The sequence below is a fragment of the Lactuca serriola genome, chromosome 2 (assembly GCF_051521515.1).
Source record: "Lactuca serriola cultivar US96UC23 chromosome 2, Lser_US96UC23_V15, whole genome shotgun sequence".
NCBI classification, from domain to species: Eukaryota; Viridiplantae; Streptophyta; class Magnoliopsida; order Asterales; family Asteraceae; genus Lactuca; species Lactuca serriola.
Genome location: NC_136409.1, coordinates 38916380 through 38944132, shown reverse-complemented (window position 1 = coordinate 38944132; position 27753 = coordinate 38916380). Strand labels below are relative to the sequence as shown.

At 43.2% G+C, this 27753-nt stretch overlaps 1 protein-coding gene across 1 annotated transcript; it reads left to right on the top strand.

Annotated features, from left to right (window-relative positions):
- Nucleotides 1–2008: 2008 nt before the first annotated feature.
- Nucleotides 2009–4373, top strand: LOC145090289 (uncharacterized). The gene is made up of 6 exons (XM_079028576.1): nucleotides 2009–2443; nucleotides 2879–3056; nucleotides 3127–3224; nucleotides 3715–3811; nucleotides 3930–4015; nucleotides 4102–4373. The coding sequence occupies exons 1-6, from the start codon at nucleotides 2171–2173 to the stop codon at nucleotides 4153–4155; spliced, it is 786 nt and encodes a 261-aa protein (XP_078884702.1). The 5' UTR covers nucleotides 2009–2170; the 3' UTR covers nucleotides 4156–4373.
- Nucleotides 4374–27753: the final 23380 nt, after the last annotated feature.

Here is a 27753-nt window from a genome sequence, read left to right as displayed (position 1 = left end):
ACCTTCTTGATCTTCAAGTTCCTTTCCAAAGTTTCCTTCTTCCAAAGCTATTTCTCTCAAAAGATGGAAGCTCACACGAAATCTAGGGTTTACAGGTTCTCTAGGATGATATGGAGGCTGAGGGAGGGACATAACACCCTTTATATAGGATACAACTCCCGGGATTAGGGTTTTCCTCGTTCAGACCAGACTCGCCGAGTCGGTCACTTACTCCTTGACCCGGATCTCGCTCGGACTCGCCGAGTTCCTCCCTGGACTCGACGAGTTGACCCTTTGACTTAGGGTTTTCTTTCCTTTCTTGGCTTCTTGATTTTGGGTGTTACATCATATAAGGCATCTTATGACATAAATCATTTAGCACATAAAAGAAATTTAGTCATCTTTTCTAAATAAGCTAGTGTTTGTGTCTCTTCAGGTGTACTACCTAAAATATATTAGACACCCTCCTCACGATCATCGCTTAACATTTTAAGTTTAAGTCTTGAAATAAATTCTTACTCCTAGTTGGCTTAAACTAATGTTATGATACCAACTGTGACATTCCCAAATTCATGGTCATTTTAAAATTTTTATTTATGCTTATTTGAAAACCAGAGTATCCTTTTTAAAGAATAAGATTGCGGAATTTGTTCCCTGTAAAACATGATAAATATGGTATCAAAGCATTTCCAAAGAAATGTACTTTGTTTATATTAAAACGTTTGTATGTCATCGTCAATACAGAAACATAAGCATAAACAGACCTTACATTCATTTACACTAGCGATCTACATCTCTTTTAATCTCTTAGTGTAATGTAGCTTCGTATCGATACCTGTGATACAAATAAAATGAGTGGTTCAGAATGAAGAAGTTATGGTCTTCGGAAGATTAGCGGTTCTTGACCCTAGCTGAGTACGTTGGGCGTACACTAGGAGTATGCCAGGCGTACTAGCTTGAAATCCGGATTGTAGAGACTTCAGCATATGTTGGGCGTACTCATGGACTTGTTTAAGTTAGGTCTCGAACCCACCTGATTGTAGCAGGTCATTTTTTGGCTTAAGGCCATGTTGGGGGGTTCGTGGGCCACATTGGGCCTTAGAGGCCTTGTAGTTGGGCGTAGATGCCTTTTGGGCTTTTATGGTTTTAGGCCTTAGGGGGAGGGAGGCCCATTGAGGCATGGATAAAGGAGCCTTTTTTTCCTTAAGTCAAGAATTACGGTTTTGGACTTAAGTTCGAAATTATCACTTTAGAAGAAGAACCACAATTATAGGAGAAGAAGTCATTCGTTCATGAAGAAACCCTAAATCGATTTTTAAAGGAGGAATATATCATTTATTGTTTTGTCAATAATTATTATGTCATATCATAATAGTTAAGTCAAGTCATCATTTAACCTGTAAGAGCCAATCATCGGTGGGTAATATTTGAACAAAACATATAGTTTGTTGGTGTTTTTTGTATAAAAAGTTCACTTGGATGGTGTTTTTTTAACATACCAAACTTGGATGGTGTTTTCTAAACGATTTTGAAACATAGTTACCTCTTTGAGTCATTTCCTCTTGTTTTTTTTTTCTTTACTTATTTTTTTACCGGTAATTGTCGGTTTCCATAAGGTCAAATTTGAACAAAAAATGTATTTTGTTGGTATTTTTTTGTACAAATGTTTTACTTGGATGATGTTTTTTGGACACACCAAACTTGAATGGTATTTTTTGAACGATTTTGAAACATAGTTACCCATATAAGTCATTTTCCTGCCAACTAATTATATACCTAATGAATTTGATTGTCTCTAATAAGAATTAAGTAAAAGCATAAGATTGTTGGGTTTTTTTAGACAAAATTTTAAATTCATTAAGTTTTTTAAAAAGACAAAACATTGTTTAACTTAAACGATTTTAAAATTTCATTGTACAAATCATTTTCCTTTAAAATTTCGTTAGTGTCGGGAGTCATTTTCTTTGATATTTAATTTCACATTTTAACGAAAAGGCGACATGGTAGTTAAACTCAATACGACGACGCATCAGTAAGGATGGAACTTTGAGCACGATTTGACATGGCATCCGCTTCTGGCATGGATCATCTTTCCATTCTCTCGATTCTTCTCGAGAAACAAACAGGAGGTCCTAGAAATTCTCGGGTGGAAATTCTCCGGTGACCGGAATTCCGTAGAAAACAGAAGTCTATGTCGGCGACGAACACAAAACAATCTTCATCGATGGTATCTTCATCGCAAATCACCTACTCTAACGCTCCTTCATATTTTCCTTTGCCCTTTCACCTTCAACAACCGATCCCTATGACATTTCCCTCTGCAACCCCACTACCACCACCGCCTGTAGCGCCGCATGTTCAATTCCCTGCTCCTCCTCCTCCTCCTGTCAATGTGTCAGTTGTTCCTTCCGTTTATACTACCTCTTCTTCCGTCACAGGCGTGTACCTGCCTCAATACCAACAGGTAAACCATCATCGATCACTCTCTAATTCGCCTTAATGTCGATTCTGTTTTGTTATTTCCTTTCGGCGTTAAATTAAAAAGCCTTTCTCTCTAATTATATATCTATGAAGCTTGTTCATGAATATATCGTGTCTCAATGAAGGATTAGAACGTTGCTATAACCTCTCATAATCTCATCGTGAGTGTTCTTGATGTTAGATCTCAAATGCTCATTTCAAAAGGATATGTATACGTTTCCACATAGAAATTCTGCTCTTATTTTAGTGGTGATGCTAATTGAAACTAGCAAAATTTTACCTAATTCTCAATAGCAAAACATGGGGTGTGCAACTAATTGTTGAGAAAACCAAAGAGAATCCAATCTTATTTGTTTTTGTTATATATTCTTCTCCTTGTGTGATTGTAATGAGTGAGGATGTGGTGTTTTCTTATCAGGCACAACAACTGTTTCAAAGAGATGCCCAGACAATTACCCCTGAAGCTTTAAAAAGTGTCAAAGCTGCACTTGCAAACAGTGAAATAGAACACAAAGCAGAAACAAAGAAGAAAGCCATACCTCGAAAAGCAGCAGGTCAAGCTTGGGAGGATCCTACTTTGGCTGAGTGGCCTGAAAGTATGACCACTTTACCCTTTTATCATTAATCAAAAACCATAATTCTTATGAAGCTTATGGTTTTTTACAGATGATTTTCGTTTATTTTGTGGAGATCTTGGGAATGAGGTGAATGATGATGTTCTTTCAAAAGCATTTTCAAGGTTTCCTTCCTTTAACATGGCTAGAGTAAGTCTCTTTATTCAACTTTAAACTCTTTATAATGCTCAAAAATTGTTATTTGGTGTACATGTGTATGAGCCATTTGCATGTCGTCCTCTTCAGATGTTTGTTTGAACTTTGAAGTCATGGAGCACTGCCATATCACCTTTAAGTAAGGTAGGGTTTTTCTTACATGGTTTGTCAACAGGTTATCACATTCCACTATTCTTCAGGTGTTGTATTTCATGGAGGGCATTCATGTCTTTTTACCATGTGGGTGTGACAAAAAATTGAATTTATGTTTATATATGTTCTGAAAAGTAGCATCATATCTTTATTTGGATTTTATGATCCAGTTTTTATGCTGATTGAATCATAAAGAATCATACTTTACTTGTTTTATATATATACACGTAAAACACACAGACACATGCATCCTAGGGGTATTTTTGATGATGCAATGAGGAGGAGGGCAATCTTGTCTTTTTGAACATAATTTTTTATGAAATGGTTTTAGGTTGTGAGAGATAAACGCACAGGAAAGACAAAGGGATATGGATTTGTGAGTTTTGCTAATCCTACTGATCTTGCAGCTGCTCTTAAAGAAATGAATGGTATGCTCTTTAATCTCTTTTATTTTAATTCCTTTTTTTTTTTTGCATACTTATTATTTTCTGTGTTTTGCACCACATTTTTTTTAGCATTTAATTATTAAAAGGGTTTTAATTTTAGGGAAGTATGTTGGAAATCGTCCAATAAAACTGCGTAAAAGCAAATGGAAAGAGAGAACAGATTTCGAGGCCTTAGAAAAGCAAAAGGTAAATTTTAATTCATTTAACAATTAAATAAACATGTCTTAACAATTAAGCCATTTTCATTTTTTTTTTATTTTTTTTTTACACAGCAACGGGCACAGAAGAAATCAAAGCTCCCAAAGAAGAGTGTCCTTCATAAGTAAACACCGGATTTACATATTTTTGCAAACTTTGAAGGATTATTACAATCTAAAATCTTGTCATATCAGTAGTGATGTAATAAAAACATGGCAAGATATTTATGGGTCCCACTAATTTTAGTTATTTATATATTTTTAATAGATCGGTATATTTGAGATTAAATTGATATTAATGCATATTGTATATTTATTGATACTAGATTCTCTTCTTTTTGCAAGCATTTTTGTTTTTTTATTTTATATAAATTAGGGAAAAAAAACTTTTTGTATCTAGTTATAACATTTCTAGCTTTCTATATTATACATGTTAAAACAATTATGATCGGGTGGTGAAGGGATAGAAGTTGCTGTTTTTGTTTTATTGGTATCAATTTGATTAGTCTCAGTCATAGGCATGTCAAATACAGTATAATATGTTATGTATGTAAGCTCATCAATAATACAACTTGGGTACGATATCTAAAGATGAATACAGTAAATCCCTTGAGATGATGTGCATCCATGGCCACACATCAAATTGTTGCTCTAGCGGCATCGAGATCAAATCATAAGTGACATTGTGTCTCCGGAAACCTACTTCATATATTTTACCGATTAACTAAAAGTAAAGAACAATGAAAAAAAGTTAAGATTAATGTTCTTTTGTAAGAATTTATGTCATTACTATCCGAACTCAAGTGGAGGCAAATGGTTAGGAAAAGAAAAACAATCTTCTTTAACAGAATTGTCTTCATGGATTGACAAATTTCTCATAGAATATTGACTTTCCATACTTGATTTGTTTGACTTTTTCTAACTCTCTGTGTTTATGATGTCTTACAACTGATACAAGAAGCTCTTTTTATAGGAAATCCACCCATCATTTCATATTCTCCATTTAATGTGTTCATCATAGGGTAGAAAGAAATCTTGTCATCCTAGGAAGAAAATGGTTCGATAAAAAATAGTGGGCTTCTAGATGGAGGCTGAAATTCAACAAATCAATGTGTGCAGTCATTCAACAAAAAGTATTATAGTCAACATAAGCATTTCTTGAAAGTTGTTATTGACATGTTTGTTATTCTTTATTTCTTTTCTTCTTCTTTTTTGGTTCTGGTTTGGGTTTGTAGATGGAGGTTGGAAGTTGGAAGTCAACAAATCTCTCCATCCTAGGAAGAAAATCCTTGCATTCTTTTCCTTTTTGTGCACTATATTTATTTATGTTGAACCTAATAATAGTTGCACAATAATTTTTGTAGTTGCACATAAAAAAAATAAAAAATAAAAAATTTTGCTCTTTGGAGTCGAAATCGAATAGTGGCCCGGGACACCTAGTTCCTCCACTAAGACAACATTTGCTATCTTCAAATGCTCAACACATGTTAGAGTTTATTGGCTAGAAATGGAGGATAATTAATTGTATATTATGTGCAAATGTTGATCGAAGTTCATAAAATCTTTGATTTAAAACAAAATTTAAGAAGTTTCCCATGGGTTATATTTAAGGAAAATTATTTTAAAACTAATATAGTTTTACCCATAGAATTTTCTGATCCAAAATGTGAAAACTTTGCAATTTTTATAAACGCCCACACCTACCACGGGTAGAAGGTTTTATCATGATTCAACTATATAACGACCCAATTTTCACGTCCAAAAAATTTCATTTAAATTAAGTGGTTTGTAAAACATTTGTAGCAAAACATCATCTGATCATATCATTTCATAAAACATATCTCAAGTCTGAAAACCCAAAACATGAATATAATAATAATGTCAGAGTACAATCCCAGAACGTCTCATAAATGCGGAAAACCAATGTGTGTGTATGATGTGTTGCTACCGCGCCAGCTCCTTCCCCTTCGCTGAAGAGGTACCTGAAACCAAAACTGAAAACTGTAAGCAAGAAGCTTAGTGAGTTCCCCTGTCGTACCACATACCATACAATCATATCACATACATACTGTCAGGCATTTCTGGGGTGCCCGACCTACCCATACGGCCATTCTGGGGTGCCGACCTACCCTTGCGGCCATTCTGGGGTGCCGTCCTTCTCGTGTCAAGCCATTATGGGGCGCTGACCTACCCATGTCGATCCATTCTGGGGTGCTGACTACCCTTCGGTCCTAACAACCGAACCTCGGGGACTATTTCACCCCTACTACTACTATCACATATAACATATCATAAACATATTATCAGACATATTTGGGGTGCCTGAACTACCCTTCGGTCCTAACAACCGAACTCGGGGACTGGTCCCCTCCTACTACCTCTATCGCATATAACATAACAAGCCAGCATGCAAACATATCATCACATACTGTCAGACGTATCTAGGGTGTCTGACTACCCTTCGGTCCTAACAACCGAACTCTACTACTATCACATACAACATATCATGCCAGCATATAACATATCAGGTAGTAGCAATCCTAGATGATATCACAAAGACGATCATCTGTCATACGAACCCTACTGGTGGGCCGACATTGTGGCCGTAGACCCACCGCTACTGGAAGGTAACTCACCTCGTAGTAGCTGCACTGTGTGGGAATCCTCTGACTGCCGCCGCTGCTGCTCCGAAAATCCTCCGGCTATAATTCCCACAAAACACTTAGTCCGAAACTAACATCTACTCTTAGGGTAAAATGACCATTTTACCCCTGACCAAGTCAAAGTCAAAAGTCAACTACTAGTTGACCTGACTCGCCGAGTTGGCTCGCCAACTCGCCGAGTCCCTAACCTTCCATTAGACCTCATACCCGTCTCTACTCGTCGAGTTAGGCGATGACTCGACAAGTTTTTCTTCTAAATGAACATCAACTAAATCCTCATCCGACTCGTCGAGTTGTATGAACAACTCGTCGAGTTCATCATCAACTGATACACAGGTCATGTCCTTGGCTCGCCGAGTTGTATGAACAAATCGTCGAGTTCATCTTCATCCTATGAACACATTCTGTCCTCGACTCGCCGAGTTGATGAACAACTCGTCGAGTTCTATGAAGATTGCCTTGGACTCGTCGAGTCTGCTCATGCACTCACCGAGTCCCATGAATTCCCAGAACAATGGCTTAGTCCAGAACGTTGGGTCACCCCTTGGGACCCCCTTAAAACCTTTCCACACTCAACTGGGTCCTTATGACCCTCAACTGATATGGGACAGAACCTAGGACTCGCCGAGTCCAAGAACGGACTCGCCGAGTTGGTCACAACCACTCACTGAATCTTCGCTTTTTGATGTACAACACTTGATCAAAATGTAGATCTATGATTCTACAATCGATCTAGCACGTAAAGTTACAACCTTTACGTGCTCGCATGGGACTTTAAGCTCAAAAGGTCCTAAAACAAGCTCTCACAATGCATGGGGCCTTCCTTGAGTGCAAAAGCCACTCCTTTCTGCCTTGTAACCCCTCTAAGGACCTAGATCCGAAACCTCAACCTCAAAACATGCTTGCAATCATGGTTGGTGACCAAAATGGCTTAGAAAAGCCCTAAAACTCCCCAAAATGGGATCTATCAAAAAAACAAGCAATGTATAGACTTTATACCTTCTGAAGTCTGCAAATGATGCCCAAAACCGAATCCTTCAAACCTCCTCTTGATCCTTCAAGCTTTTCCTTCCTTCCTTGGATCACAAAAGCACCAAAATCACTCCAAATGCCTTAGATTGCTTCAAAAACGGGTAGGGTTTGCTATGGGGGTCTTCTGGGAGAAAATGGGGCTAAGGAGGCCGAGTTAAGGTGTTTAAATAGGGTGCAAACCCTCAGATTAGGGTTTTTGCCCAAACAAGGTCTACTCATCGAGTCCGAGACTCGACTCGCCGAGTCCACAACTTAAACTCCGCGCCTCATCTCGCTTCTACTCGGCGAGTTGGTCCTTCAACTCGCCGAGTCCAAGACCAAAAATGCAAAAATAAATGAATATTTAATAACATAATACAAACCAAGAACCAGGTGCTACAAATCTCCCCCACTTATTTTAGACTTCGTCCTCGAAGTCTGCTGCTCAATCCTGAAACAGCTCGGGGTAGTGCTCCATCATTTCATCCACCGGATCCCAAGTCCACTTCGACCCCTTTCCGGTGCTGCCATTGCACCTTCACGAGCTCAACTCTTTTGTTCCTCAGATCCTTCGACTTCCGGTCAAGGATCGCTACAGGCCGCTCGATGTAATTCAGGCTGCCATCAACCTGAATGTCCTCCAAGGGTACTACTGCTGAGTCGTCCACCAGGCACTTTCGCAGCTGAGAAACATGGAAAGTGTTGTGTATCTGACTGAGTTCGGTTGGCAAATCCAGCCTATAGGCCACCTTGCCCACCCGGGCTATAACCCTGAACGGTCCAATATACCTTGGGCCCAACTTGCCCCACTTTCTGAATCGAATGACGCCTTTCCAAGGCGACACTTTCAGGGGAACCATATCTCCGACCTGGAATTCCAGGTCTGATCGGCGCTTGTCGGCATAACTTTTCTGCCGACTCTGAGCAGTCTGAAGCCTGCTCCGGACCTACTGAATCTTTTCTATCGTCTTGAGCACTGCTTCGGTGCTCCCCATGACCCTCTGGCCAACCTCGCCCCAGCATATCGGGGTCCTACACCTCCTCCCATACAACATCTCGAAGGGAGGACGGTCGATGCTCGCATGATAGCTATTATTATACGAATACTCTGCCAATGGAAGGTAGGTATCCCAGCTACCTCCGAAGTCTAAAACACATGCCGCAGCATGTCCTCCAGAGTCTGGATGGTCTGCTCGCTCTGGCCATCCATCTGCGGGTGAAAGGCAGTGCTGAAATGCAGACGAGTACCCAACTCGTCGTGGAATTTCTTCCAAAACCTGGATGTGAACCGCACATCCCTATCCGAAATCACCGAAACTGGCACTCCGTGCCGGGCCACCACCTCTCTGATATAGATATCGGCCAATTTCTCGGCTGAGATGCTCTCCTGAATCGGGATAAAGTAGGCGCTCTTGGTCAATCGATCCACGATGACCCATATCGAATCCATTCCCCGCGCGGTCCTGGGAAGCTTTGTGATAAAATCCATCGTAATATCCTCCCATTTCCACAGCGGGATATCCAACGGCTGCATCTTACCGTGTGGTCTCTGATGCTCGGCCTTGACCTTCCTGCAGGTCAAGCACCGCTCCACGTACCATGCCACATCCCGCTTCATGCAGGGACACCAATAGTCCAGACGAAGATACCTATACATCTTCGTCACCTCAGGATGAATGGAAAATCGGGACTTGTGCGCGTCCGAGGTATGACACCCACACCCTGCGGTGTAATGTCAATAATCCCCTGCTGTCATAGTCGAAGGAGGAAACCTGACCCACTATGCGCTCACTCTTCCGATGTTCCTCCTTCATGGCCTCCTACCGGGCCTCCCGAATCCGCTCCAATAGCGGAGTCACCACTGTCATCCACATGCAGATACCCCTGATCGACGCCGCTTGCGGCTAAGCGCATCGGCCACCACATTGGCCTTACCCGGGTGATAAAGGATCTCGCAATCGTAATCCTTTACCACATCCATCCATCGACGCTGCCTCATGTTTAGATTCGGCTGATCCATGAGGTACCTCAAACTCTTATGGTCCGTGTAAATGGTACAGTGAACCCCATAGAGGTAATGACGCCAAATCTTGAGGGCGAACACAACAGCTCCCAGCTCCAAGTCATGTGTCGTGTAATTCGCCTCGTGAGGCTTCAACTGCCTCGACGCGTAGGCGATGACATGCCCTCTCTGCATCAATACCGCGCCCAAACCTGAGATGAACGCATCGCAGTACACAACAAAATCCTCCATGCCCTCTGGCAGGGCTAAGATTGGCGCCTCGCACAATCTCTGTCTCAGTGTCTCGAACGCCGCCTGCTGCTCAGGCCCCCAACGAAAGACCACGATCTTCCTTGTTAGCCTGGTCAATGGTATGGCTATCTTGGAGAAATCCTGGATGAATCTCCGATAATATCCCGCTAATCCCAAGAAACTCCGAATCAGATGGAGATTTCAGAACCTCCCATCTCATTACGGCCTCCACCTTGGCCAGGTCTACCGAAATTCTGTTCTGGTTGACAAGGTGCCCAAGAAACTGCGCCTCACGCAACCAAAACTCACATTTGGAGAACTTGGCATACAAGCTCTCCCTCCTCAAAGTCTCCAGCACCTCCCGCAGGTGCTCCTCGTGCTCCTCCTGCGTCTTGGAATAAACCAAGATATCATCAATAAACACTATCACTGACCGGTCTAACATCGGTCTACACACGCGGTTCATGAGGTCCATGAATGCGGCAGGAGCATTGGTGAGCCCGAAGGGCATCACCACAAACTCGTAGTGGCCATAGCGTGTCCGAAACGCAGTCTTCTGCGCATCCTCCTCTCTGACCCTCATCTGAGGATATCCTGAACGCAGATCAATCTTGGAGAGCCAAGATGCTCCCTGTAGTTGGTCAAAGAAGTCGTCAATCCTCGGGAGTAGGTAACGGTTCTTCACCGTTACCTTATTCAGCTCCCTATAGTCTATACACATACAATGCGACCCGTCCTTCTTCTTCACAAACAGAATCGGGGCTCCCCAAGGCGAACTACTTGGCCTGATAAATCCCTTGTCTAGCAGCTCCTGCAGCTGCGTAGACAACTCCTGCATCTCGGGAGGAGCCAACCGATACGGTGCCTTGGCTATCGGAGCCGCACCAGGGACTAGGTCGATCTTGAACTCCACCTGCCTTTCCGGAGGTATCCCTGGCAACTCCTCGGGGAATACATCCGTAAACTCTCGCATCACAGACACATCGCCCACTGTCGCTTTTCCCGCCTCGCGGGTATCCATAACATAAGCGACATATCCTGCGCAACCCTGCTGAAGGTAACGCCTCGCTCTCACTGCTGAACATAATGTTGGTCCTTGCTGTGGCCTCTCGCCCTGAACTACCAACTCTCCCCCACTTAGGGTCCTGATCCGAACCAGCTGTTGAGCGCAATCTATCACTGCCCCATTGGGGCTCAACCAATCAATGCCTATAATCACCTTGTTCCCTCTCAACGGAATAGGAACCATGTCCACCAGATAACGCTCCTCGAATAATCTCAACACACAGTCTCGGAATACCGTCGATGCTCGCACCGAACGGTCATCTGCAATCTCTACGTCTAGAGGGAAATCCAACATTCCTGAAGACTCGGGAAATCTCTTGCTGAGCGCGAGAGAAACAAATGATCGGGTAGCACCCGAATCAAACAATACCTGAACTGGGATACCGTTCACATGGAACGATCCCGGTCTACACGCCCCCTCATGTGGCCTGCTGCATTTCTTGTAGCGGCCCGGTCTTGACTGGCCTTTCGGCCTACCATCTTATCCCTTGGGCTTCTTTCCCGAAGCCCCAATCGACTGCCCCTCCTCTACTTTCCTCTTCCGGACATGCTCCAGATCGATCTCCCTCTCCCTCGCCCTGGCAATCATGGACGCCAGGGTAGGGCAAGCTGAAAAGCTAACATGCTCTCGGATGTTAGCCCGTAGCATGTCATGGTAGCAGGTCCTCCTCATATCCTCATCTCCCGCATACTGGGGCACCAGCAATGCCCTCTCTCGGAACTTGGCGGTGATCTCCGCCACAGTCTTCGTCGTCTGTCTCATATCCAAAAACTCTCTGGCCAGCTGTTGAAGCTCTACCGCTGGCGCAACCTCTGCTCTGAACCAGGTCACAAAATCCGACCATGTCATAGCCTCAACAGCCGAGGCTCCCAATGAGTCACCAACAGAATCCCACCAGTCTCTAGCTCTGTCTCTCAAACACCCTGCTGCATATCTCACCTTCGACCCCTCGGGGCAGAAGCTGGTCAGCTGTGTGGACTCAATGTCCGCAATCCACCGTCTGGCAGCAATGGGGTCCTTCACCCCATGGAAATCCGGTGCACCACTGCCCCTGAAGTCCTTAAAGGACAGTGTGCGAGATCCTGACTGGCTAGATGCCATGTCACTCCAGAATGCCCTGAGGCGGTCCTCCATCAGCTCAACTATCCCTTCCTTGATCGACCCGAAAATGATGGGGGTCGACTCAAGGATGCCTATGGTGATCTCTGACGTGATGAACTCGCTGTAACATCCCAAAAATACAGGCCAAAATTTTCATTTTTAAATACGTCATTATAAAACCAGCAGTGTAATAAAACATTTGTAATATCATGTCATATCAAAACCAAAGTAGAAATAATCAAATATGTTATCATAAAACAATATCAGAGTGTAATCCCAAAGATCTCATGTGCGGAAAACCATAGTGTGATGCGCTGCGATCAAGCCGACTCCTTTCCTTTAAACACGAAGTACCTGAAACCAAAACTGAAAACCGTAAGCAGGAAGCTTAATGAGTTCCCCCATCATACCACATACCACACAATCATATAACATACATATACTGTCAGGCATATATGGGTGCCCGACCTACCCCTTCGGTCCTCTCGACCGGATACTGTCTAGCATATCTGGGTGCTAGCCTCCCCTTCGGCTCTCTCGACCGGATACTGCCTAGCATACCTGGGTGTTGGGCTCCCCTTCGGTCCTCTCAACCGGATACTGCCTAGCATATATGGGTGCTGGCCTCCCCTTCGGTATCTTTCAATCGGTAATCGGGGACTATTTCACCCCCTAACACTACCACATAAAAGCAAAACATAAACACATAAGTCATATACTGCCTAGCATATCTGGGTGCTGGCCTACCCATTCGGTCCTGTCGACTGATAAGTGGGGACTAATTCACCCCTACTACTATCACATAATATCATATCACATATATCATAATCTGTCTAGCATAGTTGGGTACTAATCTACCACTTCGACCCTATCGACCGGTAACCGGGGACTATTTCACCCCCTACTACCACTATCACATAACATCATATCATGCTAGCACATAAACATAACATGTAGTAGCAAACATAGACAATTATCACAAAGACAATCATCTAACAACAACTCCTACTGGTGAGCCGGCATTGTGGCCGTAGACCCACCGCTACTGGAAGGTAACTCACCTCACACTGCTGAAGTCCCGAAGACACAATCCCCCACTTACTGAAGTCCCGCAGACTCGACCCCAGCTGCTGGCTGATAGATTCCCGAACTGTCAACACCAAAATAACACCCAATCAATAATTGGGTCCCAATACATAACCATACGTACATTCTTTGGGTAATTACTACATTACCCCTAGCTTGACTTATTTATGCCTAAGGCCCAATCCATAGGCCCAAAGCCAACTAGGAATCAAAGCCCAACATATGGCCTAATTTTCCAAATTGGGCCTAGGCCTATACATGGTCTCATTATGAGGCCTAACATCATATAATCATTAAGGTCCAAGCTATGGCCCATCTATGGCCCAATTTTCCAAATTGGGCCCAAGCCCCTCACATGGGCCTTACCCTAGGCCCATTAAATTACTCTAGACCATTTGCTTGATCTTGGATAGTCCATTTAATAACCAAATCATCAAAGCCCAATAGAAAGGCCCAACAATAAACCCAAGTAAAATTAGGGTTTCACATAAAATGATGATTAGGGTTAAGTTTCCTACTTAACCCATTAAGGACTTAATCCATTAAGTACTTAACCCATTAAGGACTTAATCCATTAAGTACTTAACCCATTAAGTCCAATATTGCTTAGATTAATTTTCGCCAGTGATTATTATTTAATATTCCAAGTTATTAAATAATTCTTGTGTGTGACCCGATTAATTCTTAAAGTTGGGGTTTCATTGGCATTAGGGTTTTCCAATCTAAAAACTAGCCCTTTTATCAATTTGTTGGGCTTGCCGGTCAGTTAGGGCTTTATTGGGCCTATTAGGCCCACTAGAATATCATTAAGTCCATTAGGGTTTGCATCGGGTCAATTTGAGTCCATTAGACCCATTAGGGTATTCACTAAGCCCGTTAGGCTTCATTGGGCCCATTAGGGTTTCTAGCACCCGAAACGAATCAATCACAAGATAAGCACACCACCACCCGACACGGCGGCCGGTGGCGGCAGGAGGCGACAGCCACCACCCTAAGGTGGTGGTTTTCAAGTTCCTTTCATTATTCCATTTTTTTGTTACAATTACAATGAAAATACCAAAGTGACACACCCACTAACTAGGCTAAACATACACACACATAACCATCTTGGTTGTCGGCGGTGGTGAGTGGTGGCTGTGGTGGATTTTCTCGTAAATTCCAACTAAGCAAAACAACCAAACACACCTGCTGCTAACGGAACTACAACCACACCCACCCATGCTTCGTTTTTCAAGCATCCAGCCACCCCTTCCGGTGGCGCACGGTGGCGATATCAATACCTTGCCATAACAGCCACCACCTCATGGTGGTGGCGGAGGGGTTTTCTTCCAATCTTCGACCATGAAACGATCCTCCTGACCTCATTAGCAAAATACACGCATACAGACATTAGATCCCACTCACAGCTGCCCATATACGGCGGTATGCGGCGCTTGGACGATATGGAGGCATCGGAACAACGGCTGGAGCGGTAGTGACGGCGTAGCAGCAACACAGAATAGAGCGGAGAGGAGAGGAGATCCATCGCCGGGAGCAGTGGAGGAAGAACCAAATGACGGAAACACTGGCCTCCGGCTTCGTTACCTGCGGCGACGATTGAGAAACGACATCAGCCCCGATGTCGAGCTTCGATCCCTTCGTTGGAGTCGTGATGGCAGCCGCTCTTGGCTCACTTGAGTGTTACGGAGGCGACGTCGGAGGTGAGTGAAGGAGGGGTGACGGCTGGAGGGAGGTGGGGTGACGGCTGCACATAAGAGGGGGTTTAGGGTTTGCTAACCGGTGAAGCAAGGTTTTATACCCGAGGCTACTAAACATTATGCCATAACGACATAAACAGTCCCTCCTTCCCAATCTCTTTTCAAACTCGGTCCTTATTTTACCATTTCAACCCCAATCATGGAAATCCCTTACAAGTTAAGTCCCATACTTTACTAATCAGCCCCTCTTTCCATAATAAGTCCCAAAACTTACCGATTAGTCCCTGCCCTTAGAAAACTTTACAAATTGAATTTGGAATTTACCATTTCGCCTTTGTTTCCCAAAATCTATTCAAATTAAATCTCGATAATGGTATTTTAGCCCCTTAAACTTTCAATTATGACTTTTAACCCCCATAACTAACTTCTTGCCACACTATTCCGCTTTTAGGGCTATTGTGTATTTATTACTTTACTTATTTATTAAATAAATAAACAGGGTATTACAACTCTCCCCCACTTAAATTAGATGTCGTCCTCGAAATCATTCCTTACCATTTCTCGTGCGTCAACCACACAGCAACATGGTCACCATTCTGGGCACACCTTAGCCTTCCCGAGTAGCTGTGACCAAATCTTCGCAAGCCCTAATATCCTCAGGTGAATGGATTCCTCGCAACAGGATCACATCCACTTCGTCTGAAATCTGCTGCCTTGAGATAGTCTGATTCCCTGATAGACCACTCATACAGAATCATTATCGTTGAATCCAATTCGTTTATCTCACAACTGACTACTCAACTTCTGATCACTCATGGTTCCCACTATAAAACAGGGTCGTAGACCCAATTATCCTTCAATAACACTTATTCTTGGTCAAGGCTCAGCTAATCCCGCTGGGAGTGATTTGTCACTCCCCAAACCAACCAACTATTCCGTCCGCATATGCAACTAAAACACACATACTATCACTGACCAAACTTTGAAACTACTCGAACACTGAACTGCCTGAAGCAGTATACACTGTTACATAACTACTTACCAAAAGCTACCGAGACCTCCTGGGTCTCAATTCGCTTGCCAATCCTCTGAAACACTGGGTTCCCATCCGACTGCGGAGCCAAAGGACCCCCTACTTAGTCGCCTCACACGACTACTGAACGAAATCCTTCTTTGGAACTAGTTGCCACTAGTTATCATGCCACTGTGACTCTACTACTTTATGATCTAACCGATCAAATCCATATGTCGAATCCTGTCATCATCAAATCCAAGGATAAAAGTGATCGCTACCTAACCAATGGTAGCGTTATCTCACATGTCCTGAAGCAGTCCGTTGCTTCTCTGATCTCAAAACTGTAGTGGCGCTCCTACAGTCCTATCACTGGCTCAACCAGATCTAATCCATCTGGGTAATTCCGAAATCCAATCCGTGGATTTCCTTATCCTTACTGCTACACCCGAACTGGTGGGTACTACTGTTTCTTTTGTGTCCTAACAACACACTCACACTATCTACTAACCTAGTGAATGTTGCGGCTACACCCGCAGTCTCACAACACTCTATCATTATCTGACCGCTAGTGAATGCTACGGCTACCCCCGCAGTCTTACAACACTTTCCATACCATCTGACTACTAGTGAATGCTACGGCTACCCCCGTAGTCTTACAACACTTTCCATACTAACTGACCACTAGTGAATGCTACGGCTACCCCCGTAGTCTTACAACACTTCCCAAACTATCTGACTGCTAGTGAATGCTACAGCTACCCCCGTAGTCTTACAAAACTTCCCAAACCGGGTCGAACATGCATTCGACCTAACACACAACTGAACTTGAGTCCTAACCGGAACTCAAATCTGGTTCCCGAAACCTGCTATCATGTGACCCCACTGAATCAGTACCGTACCCATGCCCGTGATCAAAGCGTCACAGTAAACCATGAAATCATCTACACCCTCTTGCAGGGCGAGAATCAGTGCCTCGCACAACTGTTGTCTGAGAGTATTGAAGGCTGCCTGCTGCTCAGGCCCCCAACGAAAAGTCTCCAACTTCTTGGTCAGTCGGGTCAAAGGAACCTCAATCTCAGAGAAGTCCGTATAAATCTCTGGTAAAAACCCGCTATACCCAGGGAATTCTGAATCTCAGATGGAGACCTCAGAATCTCCCACTGCATCACGGCCTCTATCTTGGCCGAATCAACTAGAATACCCTTCTGGTTGACAAGGTGGCCAAGAGATTGCACCTTGCGCAACCAGAACTCACAGTTGGAGAACTTTATAAAAAGTCTCTCCCCCACTTAGACTCGACTAAGTCTTCACATTACATGAGAATTGAAGGACTTCCAATCCTTCTCGCTTTCTAATATCCTACTGATGACAACCTATGCCTACCAATGCTAGCGTTTAATCGCCGATTAAACCTTGAGATCTCCCATCCTCGGAAATCTCGATGAGTACTCTTGGACTCTGATCCAATCTGACACCCCAGTCCATCCAACATGCTGTCAATTGAAGACCTTAATCTTCACTCTAGTTGATGAATCCTCGTCCCCACTCCCAATTTTGCAGTACCACTGAACTCCAACCGAACACAGCCCATGCGAAAACACAATTATCTTGAACATCCAATGACCAACCACTTATGCATCTAACACTCGCGACTGACACTACCCTCTTCCTGTCACTAGTTCTGTCCTAGCAACAGTAGTGCCTTGAACTCCAAATTTCATCCATAAACATTTACTGACCACGCCTGAACAATGATAGAGCCCCTAAACGCTGACTTCACTAGAGAGCTATAGCTCTACTCCTGTCCGAGTATCCTCTAACTAATTCTTTTGCACAGATCCCGACAAAGATCCGGAATAATAACGGTACACGTGAGACGCATTCCGCAAGATGCGTCCCTCTGTGGGTTCATCAAGAACCTTTCGGCATGCAGGATGGCATATATGATCCTTGATAACTCAAACACTACCAGAACCCGACCCAAGATCCGACTTATCCAAACTCACTCGCAATCCCAAAGCGATACGTGTTCCCAATATCCATCTAATAATATGACATACCCGCAACATCTGGAGAAATACTGGTCACCTTCAGCTGATATGACCAATCCTGCTACCATGTAGCAGCCTAACCCTTGGAGTGACAAACTCCCTCATGTACTTTCTCGTATGCGCTGCACTGACTCAGGCCCTGCTGGCCTTTCACCCGATGATCAAAAGTCATGGGTCTCTTCCCGAGACCCTCTACTATACGCACCTGGCACGCATCTCTCTTTCCAAGATGCTCCCAAATCGATCCTGCATTTGCAACTCTTGGGAATCGTATCCTTCAGGGTCTGACACCCTGTCATGCTCACTAGCTCGCTTGCCAATGGCTAAGCTGCAATAACCGGAACATCATCTGTCCCCCAAACTGGGTCACAAACTCTTCCCTGAAGCTTCTTAGATTCTCCAAGACTCTCACTGATTCGAGTATGGATCCTGTGCTTTCAGTAGTACGAGCCCAATACTACCTTCCACACCTATCCATACTTTCCTCAGCAATCCTCCCGGATCCCCCAAGTCACTTCCTCAACTAGTACACCCAAGTCTAACTGAGCCTCACTACTAACTCACTGAAATATATCCTAGGCTTCCCTAGGTTCCCGAACTCACCCAGTCCTCAGCTGCCGAAAGATTCCCAATAATGTCAACTAGCTACCTCATGAATATCGCCACATGCAACAGAGATCAGATAATCCTTCAAGTAACAGACTCATCCCTATAACGGTTGGACTCAGACAAGAGCTGCGCAATAGGGTCAAATCTATCACTCTGAGATTATCCAGCCTGTGCCACATGTGACTTAGCATATTCACTTAATAGTTAGCTCACATTACTAAAAGTCCCACAAAGCACAAAGCAAGCAGCATTCAGACAATGGAAACTCTAACCATCATATTCCGATCAAATCATTCTATCCTCTAATCAGGAATCTGTACATGCAACTCAAAGGCTCATACAATCATGCATAACCTAAACAGGCTATCCTATCACTGACTGATATGTACTAGCATGCAAGTCTACAAGCACATACGATAGGCATATAAGGCATCCTCCTAGATCCTTAGCCCTAATCTAGCATGCAGTTCTCATAATCATATCATATCATATCATAACATGTATGGGTATCTTGGGGAAAACTTACTTGAGCTCGGCTGATTGCACGCATCACACACTTTGTTCTTCTCAAAGTTCTTTTCTCTTTACAGATTCTTTTCAAACTCCTTTTATAAAATGGTTTTACTTTTGAAAACTTTCATACCAAGCCCTTAGTTTGAGTTCAGACACACCCGAGAATATGTACGAATCCCTCAAACCAAGGCTCTGATACCAACTTGTAACATCCCAAAAATACAGGCCAAAAATTTCATTTTTAAATACGTCATTATAAAACCAACAGTGTAATAAAACATTTGTAATATCATGTCATATCAAAACCAAAGTAGAAATAATCAAACATGTTATCATAAAACAATATCATAGTGTAATCCCAAAGATCTCATGTGCGGAAAACCATAGTGTGATGCGTTGCGATCAAGCCGGCTCCTTTCCTTTAAACACGAAGTACCTGAAACCAAAACTGAAAACCGTAAGTACGAAGCTTAGTGAGTTCCCCCATCATACCACATACCACACAATCATATAACATACATATACTGTCAGGCATATCTGGGTGCCCGACCTACCCCTTCGGTCCTCTCGACCGGATACTGTCTAGCATATCTGGGTGCTAGCCTCCCCTTCGGCTCTCTCGACTGGATACTGCCTAGCATACCTGGGTGTTGGGCTCCACTTCGGTCCTCTCAACCGGATACTGCCTAGCATATCTGGGTGCTGGCCTCCCCTTCGGTATCTTTCAACCGGTAACCGGGGACTATTTCACCCCCTAACACTACCACATAAAAGCATAACATAAACACATAAGTCATATACTGCCTAGCATATCTGGGTGCTGGCCTACCCATTCGGTCCTTTCGACCGGTAAGTGGGGACTATTTCACCCCTACTACTACCACATAATACCATATCACATATATCATAATCTGTCTAGCATAGTTGGGTACTAATCTACCCCTTCGGCCCTATCGACCGGTAACCGGGGACTATTTCACCCCCTACTACCACTATCACATAACATCATATCATGCTAGCACATAAACATAACATGTAGTAGCAAACATAGACAATTATCACAAAGACAATCATCTAACAACAACTCCTACTGGTGAGCCGGCATTGTGGCCGTAGACCCACCGCTACTGGAAGGTAACTCACCTCACACTGCTCAAGTCCCGAAGACACAATCCCCCACTTGCTGAAGTCCCGCAGACTCGACCCCAGCTGCTGGCTGATAGATTCCCGAACTGTCAACACCAAAATAACACCCAATCAATAATTGGGTCCCAATACATAACCATACGTACATTCTTTGGGTAATTACTACATTACCCCTAGCTTGACTTATTTATGCCTAAGGCCCAATCCATAGGCCCAAAGCCAACTAGGAATCAAAGCCCAACATATGGCCTAATTTTCCAAATTGGGCCTAGGCCTATACATGGTCTCATTATGAGGCCTAACATCATATAATCATTAAGGTCCAAACTATGGCCCATCTATGGCCCAATTTTCCAAATTGGGCCCAAGCCCCTCACATGGGCCTTACCCTAGGCCCATTAAATTACTCTAGACCATTTGCTTGATCTTGGATAGTCCATTTAATAACCAAATCATCAAAGCCCAATAGAAAGGCCCAACAATAAACCCAAGTAAAATTAGGGTTTCACATAAAATGATGATTAGGGTTAAGTTTCCTACTTAACCCATTAAGGACTTAATCCATTAAGTACTTAACCCATTAAGTCCAATATTGCTTAGATTAATTTTCGCCAGTGATTATTATTTAATATTCCAAGTTATTAAATAATTCTTGTGTGTGACCCGATTAATTCTTAAAGTTGGGGTTTCATTGGCATTAGGGTTTTCCAATCCAAAAACTAGCCCTTTTATCAATTTGTTGGGCTTGCCGGTCAGTTAGGGCTTTATTGGGCCTATTAGGCCCACTAGAATATCATTAAGTCCATTAGGGTTTGCATCGGGTCAATTTGAGTCCATTAGACCCATTAGGGTTTTCACTAAGCCCGGTAGGCTTCATTGGGCCCATTAGGGTTTCTAGCACCCGAAACGAATCAATCACAAGATAAGCACACCGCCACCCGACACGGCGGCCGGTGGCGGCAGGAGGCGACAGCCACCACCCTAAGGTGGTGGTTTTCAAGTTCCTTTCATTATTCCATTTTTTTTGTTACAATTACAATGAAAATACCAAAGTGACACACCCACTAACTAGGCTAAACATACACACACATAACCATCTTGGTTGTCGGCGGTGGTGAGTGGTGGCTGTGGTGGATTTTCTCGTAAATTCCAACTAAGCAAAACAACCAAACACACCTGCTGCTAACGGAACTACAACCACACCCACCCATGCTTCGTTTTTCAAGCATCCAGCCACCCCTTCCGGTGGCGCACGGTGGCGATATCAATACCTTGCCATAACAGCCACCACCTCATGGTGGTGGTGGAGGGGTTTTCTTCCAATCTTCGACCATGAAACGATCCTCCTGACCTCATTAGCAAAATACACGCATACAGACATTAGATCCCACTCACAGCTGCCCATATACGGCGGTATGCGGCGCTTGGATGATATGGAGGCATCGGAACAACGGCTGGAGCGGCAGTGACGGCGTAGCAGCAACACAGAATGGAGCGGAGAGGAGAGGAGATCCATCGCCGGGAGCAGTGGAGGAAGAACCAAACGACGGAAACAGTGGCCTCCGGCTTCGTTACCTGCGGCGATGATTGAGAAACGACATCATCCCCGATGTCGAGCTTCGATCCCTTCGTCGGAGTCGTGATGGCAGCTGCTCTTGGCTCACTGGAGTGTTATGGAGGCGACGTCGGAGGTGAGTGAAGGAGGGGTGACGGCTGGAGGGAGGTGGGGTGACGGCTGCACATAAGAGGGGGTTTAGGGTTTGCTAACCGGTGAAGCAAGGTTTTATACCCGAGGCTACTAAACATTATGCCATAACGACATAAACAGTCCCTCCTTCCCAATCTCTTTTCAAACTCGGTCCTTATTTTACCATTTCAACCCCAATCGTGGAAATCCCTTACAAGTTAAGTCCCATACTTTACTAATCAGCCCCTCTTTCCATAATAAGTCCCAAAACTTATCGACTAGTCCCTGCCCTTAGAAAACTTTACAAATTGAATTTGGAATTTACCATTTCGCCCTTGTTTCCCAAAATCTATTCAAATTAAATCCCAATAATGGTATTTTAGCCCCTTAAACTTTCAATTATGACTTTTAACCCCCATAACTAACTTCTTGCCACACTATTCCGCTTTTAGGGCTATTGTCTATTTATTACTTTACTTATTTATTAAATAAATAAACGGGGTATTACACTCGCGTAGCCTCTCATCTACGGGCTCGGAACCTGATCCCGAACCCGATCCCTCTCCAGACTGCCAATTGCTCGCCTCTGACGTAGTACCACCATTCAGCAATACATACAGGCAACTATTAGTGATACTGATACCTCTAAAGGGATCACATCCATTGCAAGTTCTTCGGTCTTGTCTTAGCCTTCCTCAATTTGGGTACGGATCCTCTGCTTTCAGTAGTACGGGCCCATACTACCTTCCACATCTATCCGTACCTTCCTCAAGGACTGCCTTGACTCCACCAGATCCCTTTTACCACTGCTGATCTCTGCTACTCTTATCCTAGGCTTACCCTAGGAAAAATCTCTGACTCCACCCAAACCGGTCCTCAGCTGCTGAAGGCCTCCTTGTAATGCCAATTAGCCATTACCTGAATACCATCACATGTGATGAGGCTCAGATAATCCTTCGAGTAACATACTCGCCCCTACAACAGTTAGACTCAAACGAGAGCTGCGCAATAGGGCCAAATCCAGCACTCTAAGATTATTCAACCCTGATCACATGTAATGTGACGTATTCACCTAATGACTAACTCCCATCACTCAGAGTCCCACAAAGCACAAAGCAAGCAGCATTCGGACGCAGGAAAGCTACTCAAGCAAATCTGTCCTCATAATGAGAAGCTGAACTAGCATATAATGCTAAGCTCATACTACCAGGCATAACCTAGATAGGCTATCCTACTGCTGTCTGCTTAATTCTAGCATGCAACTCTCATAAGCTGAAGCAAATAAAGCAGGCACATAAGGCATCACTCCTAGATCCTTAGTCCTATTCTAGCATGTTGTTCTACTGAAACTGATAAACGTAACATAAACTTGTATGGGTACTTTGGGGAATACTTACTTGAGCTCGGCCGGTCGCGCACATCACACACTTCGTTCTTTCTCAAAAACTCTTTACTTAACTTTTAGAAAACATTTCCTTTTTCAAAATCTTTTAATCCCTTGATTTGAGTTCAGACACCCCCGAGGGTGTGTCCGAATCCCTCAAACCATGGCTCTGATACAAACTTGTAACGACCCAATTTTCACGCCCAAAAAATTTCATTTTAATTAAGTGGTTTGTAAAACATTTGTAGCAAAACATCATCTGATCATATCATTTCATAAAACATATCTCGTGTCTGAAAACCCAAAACATGAAAATAATAATAATGTCAGAGTATAATCCCAGAACGTCTCATAAATGCGGAAAACCAATGTGTGTGTGTATGATGTGTCGCTACCGCGCCAGCTCCTTCCCCTTCGCTGAAGAGGTGCCTGGAACCAAAACTGAAAACTGTAAGCACGAACCTTAGTGAGTTCTGCCGTCGTACCACATACCATACAATCATATCACATACATACTGCCAGGCATTTTCTGGGGTGCCCGACCTACCCGGTACGACCATTCTGGGGTGCCGACCTACCCGTACGGCCATTCTGGGGTGCTGACCTACCCTTGCGGCCATTCTGGGGTGCCTTCCTTCCCATGTCAAGCCATTTTGGGGCGCTGACCTACCCATGTCGAGCCATTATGGGGTGCTGTCTACCCTTCAGTCCTAACAACCGAACCTCAGGGACTATTTCACCCCATACTACTACTATCACATATAACATATCATAAACATATTATCAGACATATCTGGGGTGCCTGAACTACCTTTCGGTCCTAACAACCGAACTTGGGGACTGGTCCCCTCCTACTACCTCTATCGCATATAACATAACAAGCCAACATGCAAACATATCATCACATACTGTCAGACGTATCTGGGGTGTCTAACTACCCTTCGGTCCTAACAACCGAACTCTACTACTATCGCATACAACATATCATGCCAGCATATAACATATCAGGTAGTAGCAATCCTAGATGATATCACAAAGACGATCATCTGTCATACGAACCCTACTGGTGGGCCGACATTGTGGCCGTAGACCCATCGCTACTGGAAGGTAACTCACCTCGTAGTAGCTGCTGAACTGTGCAGGAATCCTCTGACTGCTGCCGCTGCTGCTCCGGAAATCCTCCGGCTATAATTCCCACAAAACACTTAGTCGGAAACTGACATCTACTCTTAGGGTAAAATGACCATTTTACCCCTGACCGAGTCAAAGTCAAAAGTCAACTTCTAGTTGACCTGACTCTCCGAGTTGGCTCGCCCACTCACCGAGTCCCTAACCTTCCATTAGACCTCATACCCATCTCTACTCGTCGATTTAGGCGATGACTCGACGAGTTTTCCTTCTAAATGAACATCGACTAAATCCTCATCCGAGTCGCCGAGTTGTATGAACAACTCGTCGAGTTCAACATCAACTGATACACAAGTCCTTTCCTTGGCTCGCCGAGTTGTATGAACAACTCGTCGAGTTCGTCTTCATCCTATGAACACGTTCTGTCCTCGACTCGCCGAGTTGATGAACAACTCGTCGAGTTCTATGAAGATTGCCTTGGACTCGTCGAGTCTGCTCATGCACTCACTGAGTCCCATGAATTCCCAAAACAATGGCTTAGTCCAGAATGTTGGGTCACCCCTTGGGACCCCCTTAAAACCTTTCCACACTCAACTGGGTTCTTATGACCCTCAACTGATATGGGACAGAACCTAGGACTCACCGAGTTGGTCATAACCACTCACTGAATCTTCGCTTTCTGATGTACAACACTTGATCAAAATGTAGATCTATGCTTCTACAATCGATCTAGCACGTAAAGTTACAACCTTTACGTGCTTGCATGGGACTTTAAGCTCAAAAGGTCCTAAAACAAGCTCTCACAATGCATGGGGCCTTCCTTGAGTGCAAAAGCCACTCCTTTCTGCCTTGTAACCCCTCTAAGGACCTAGATCCAAAACCTCAACCTCAAACCATGCTTGCAATCATGGTTGGTGACCAAAATGGCTTAGAAAAGCCCTAAAACTCCCCAAAATGGGATCTATCAAAAAAACAAGCAAGGTATAGACTTTATACCTTCTGAAGTCTGCAAATGATGCCCAAAACTGAGTCCTTCAAGCCTCCTCTTGATCCTTCAAGCTTTTCCTTCCTTCCTTGGATCACAAAAGCACCAAAATCACTCAAAATGCCTTAGATTGCTTCAAAAACGGCTAGGGTTTGCTATGGGGGTCTTCTGGGAGCAAATGGGACTAAGGAAGCTGAGTTAAGGTGTTTAAATAGGGTGCAAACCCTCGGATTAGGGTTTTTTCCCAAACAGGGTCTACTCGTTGAGTCCGGGACTCGACTCGCCGAGTCCACAACTTAAACTCCGCGCCTCATCTCGCTTCTACTCGGCGAGTTGGTCCTTCAACTCGCCGAGTCCAAGACCAAAAATGCAAAAATAAATGAAGATTTAATAACAGAATACGAACCAAGAACCAGGTGCTACAAACTACATTCAAAATCAAATTTAAACACTGTTTGATATGCCAATGTTGTTTTATATTAATACCAAAGAGTTGCCATCGATTTTTCTACATTGATCGAATTGCAATGAATGGAGGGAGAACTAAATGTAGTAATATCTTTCACACACTTTGTTCAAAGATGAATCTAGTTATTCTCATTTGGCACATAAAACAGACAATGAGTTATTGGGTTGAAAACTAAAAGCCATGGTTGCAATGGGTTAACACCCTAATCATGTAATTAAAGTTCATATAGTTCATGTTCTTTTAAAAAAATTGCCACATCATCAATATAATGGGGAAACTGCATATTTTCTTATTCTATACTTTAGCTAGATTTGTTTGGTTTTCTCTTCTGGGCAGGAATGTCAATTATTTTCATTTGACAAGTCTCTTCTAGATCAAGTGAAAGTAGAAGTGCAACAAGTCTTCGGGCTTTGGAATATTCCTCAAATAGTGAGTCATTGGCTACATTTGGAACCGAAATGGAGGCAGAGGACGAAGCTGAGATTAATACGACATGTCTCCCCATAACAATCCTAGTGAGTATGAGGGACTTGTTTGCGATCACTTGGATCAAGATTTAAGGCTTCACTATAGGAACATCCCAATATGGAATTTTTGAACACGTGACATTAGAAAGAAAGGGTCTATTGCAAGATAATCTTTTGTGTGGTGAGAACAATATTTCTCTTATCATGGAAGGTTTTTTTTCCAAGTACGAATATGAAAGTGGAGGCATACGACTTCCTTAAGAGACTTGTTCGCAATTACTGTGAATTATACTCTCACTCTCAAGTTCGAATTACCTACATTAAAAGATCATGCTTTCTTTTCCTATTAGAGAGTTATTAGGTCTTCGAACTAGTCATTAGTGGTCAACTTCATTGGTACTTTTTCGGTATGTGTTATGAACACTGTCATTAAAAGTTTAGTATTCTCTTTAAAAACAAAACTTGAACAAGTAGAACAAATTGTCAAACTACAAAACTTTATTTTTCATTACTTCCATGGTTGTGCCTCATGGTAATTCAACACTCGTATTATTGAAAGGGTTTAAGGTAGAGATGTGGGATGTTCCCATAAGTTCCCCTTCTTTTAATGATACTATAACTCATATCCATTCATTCCCTTGTTTGGTCTTATCTACATTCCAAGAAATTCATACGCTTCACAGACGGAGAAAAAAACAAAATCTTGGTCGGACCAAGTTATTAAATGCTAGTATTTACCATATTGTTAGGTTAGGATAATTTCCATATTATGTTTGATATAGTTTTCATATATGATTGTGTCGTACTGATGTGAGATACACTAACACTCCCTCTTAAAGACAGAGGCTCGATAAGGATAGGCATGGATGTGTCAAATCATGGAGATGTTAGACGCAAACTCTAGTACCATGTAAGATATACATGGAGTCTCATATTAACTCTCTAAATAGCCCAAATATAAACATAAGAGATCATGTGGCACCGAGTTAGGATATACTAACACAAGTCGAGATATTTTATTACCATTGGAAAAAGCTCGTCCAAAAGGAGAGCTAGAAAGAACTTTTAGTTTTGTTCTTGTTCTTCATTTCCTTCTTGCCAAATAAGGGAATCACACACACACATACAACACACACACACACACAGATATATATATATATATATATATATATATATATATATATATATATATATATATATATATATATATATAAAGGTTCTCAATAACATTAGTCGTGACTTGGTGATAATATCTAGCCTATAGTTTTTACGAGCTTTGATAAGTCACGTCGTTTGTAAGGCGTGACTTAAGGCGGCAATTTTGTATATAATAAATAATTCTATATATGTATTTTCTACTATTATTCATTTTTATATACAGATATGACTTGGGGC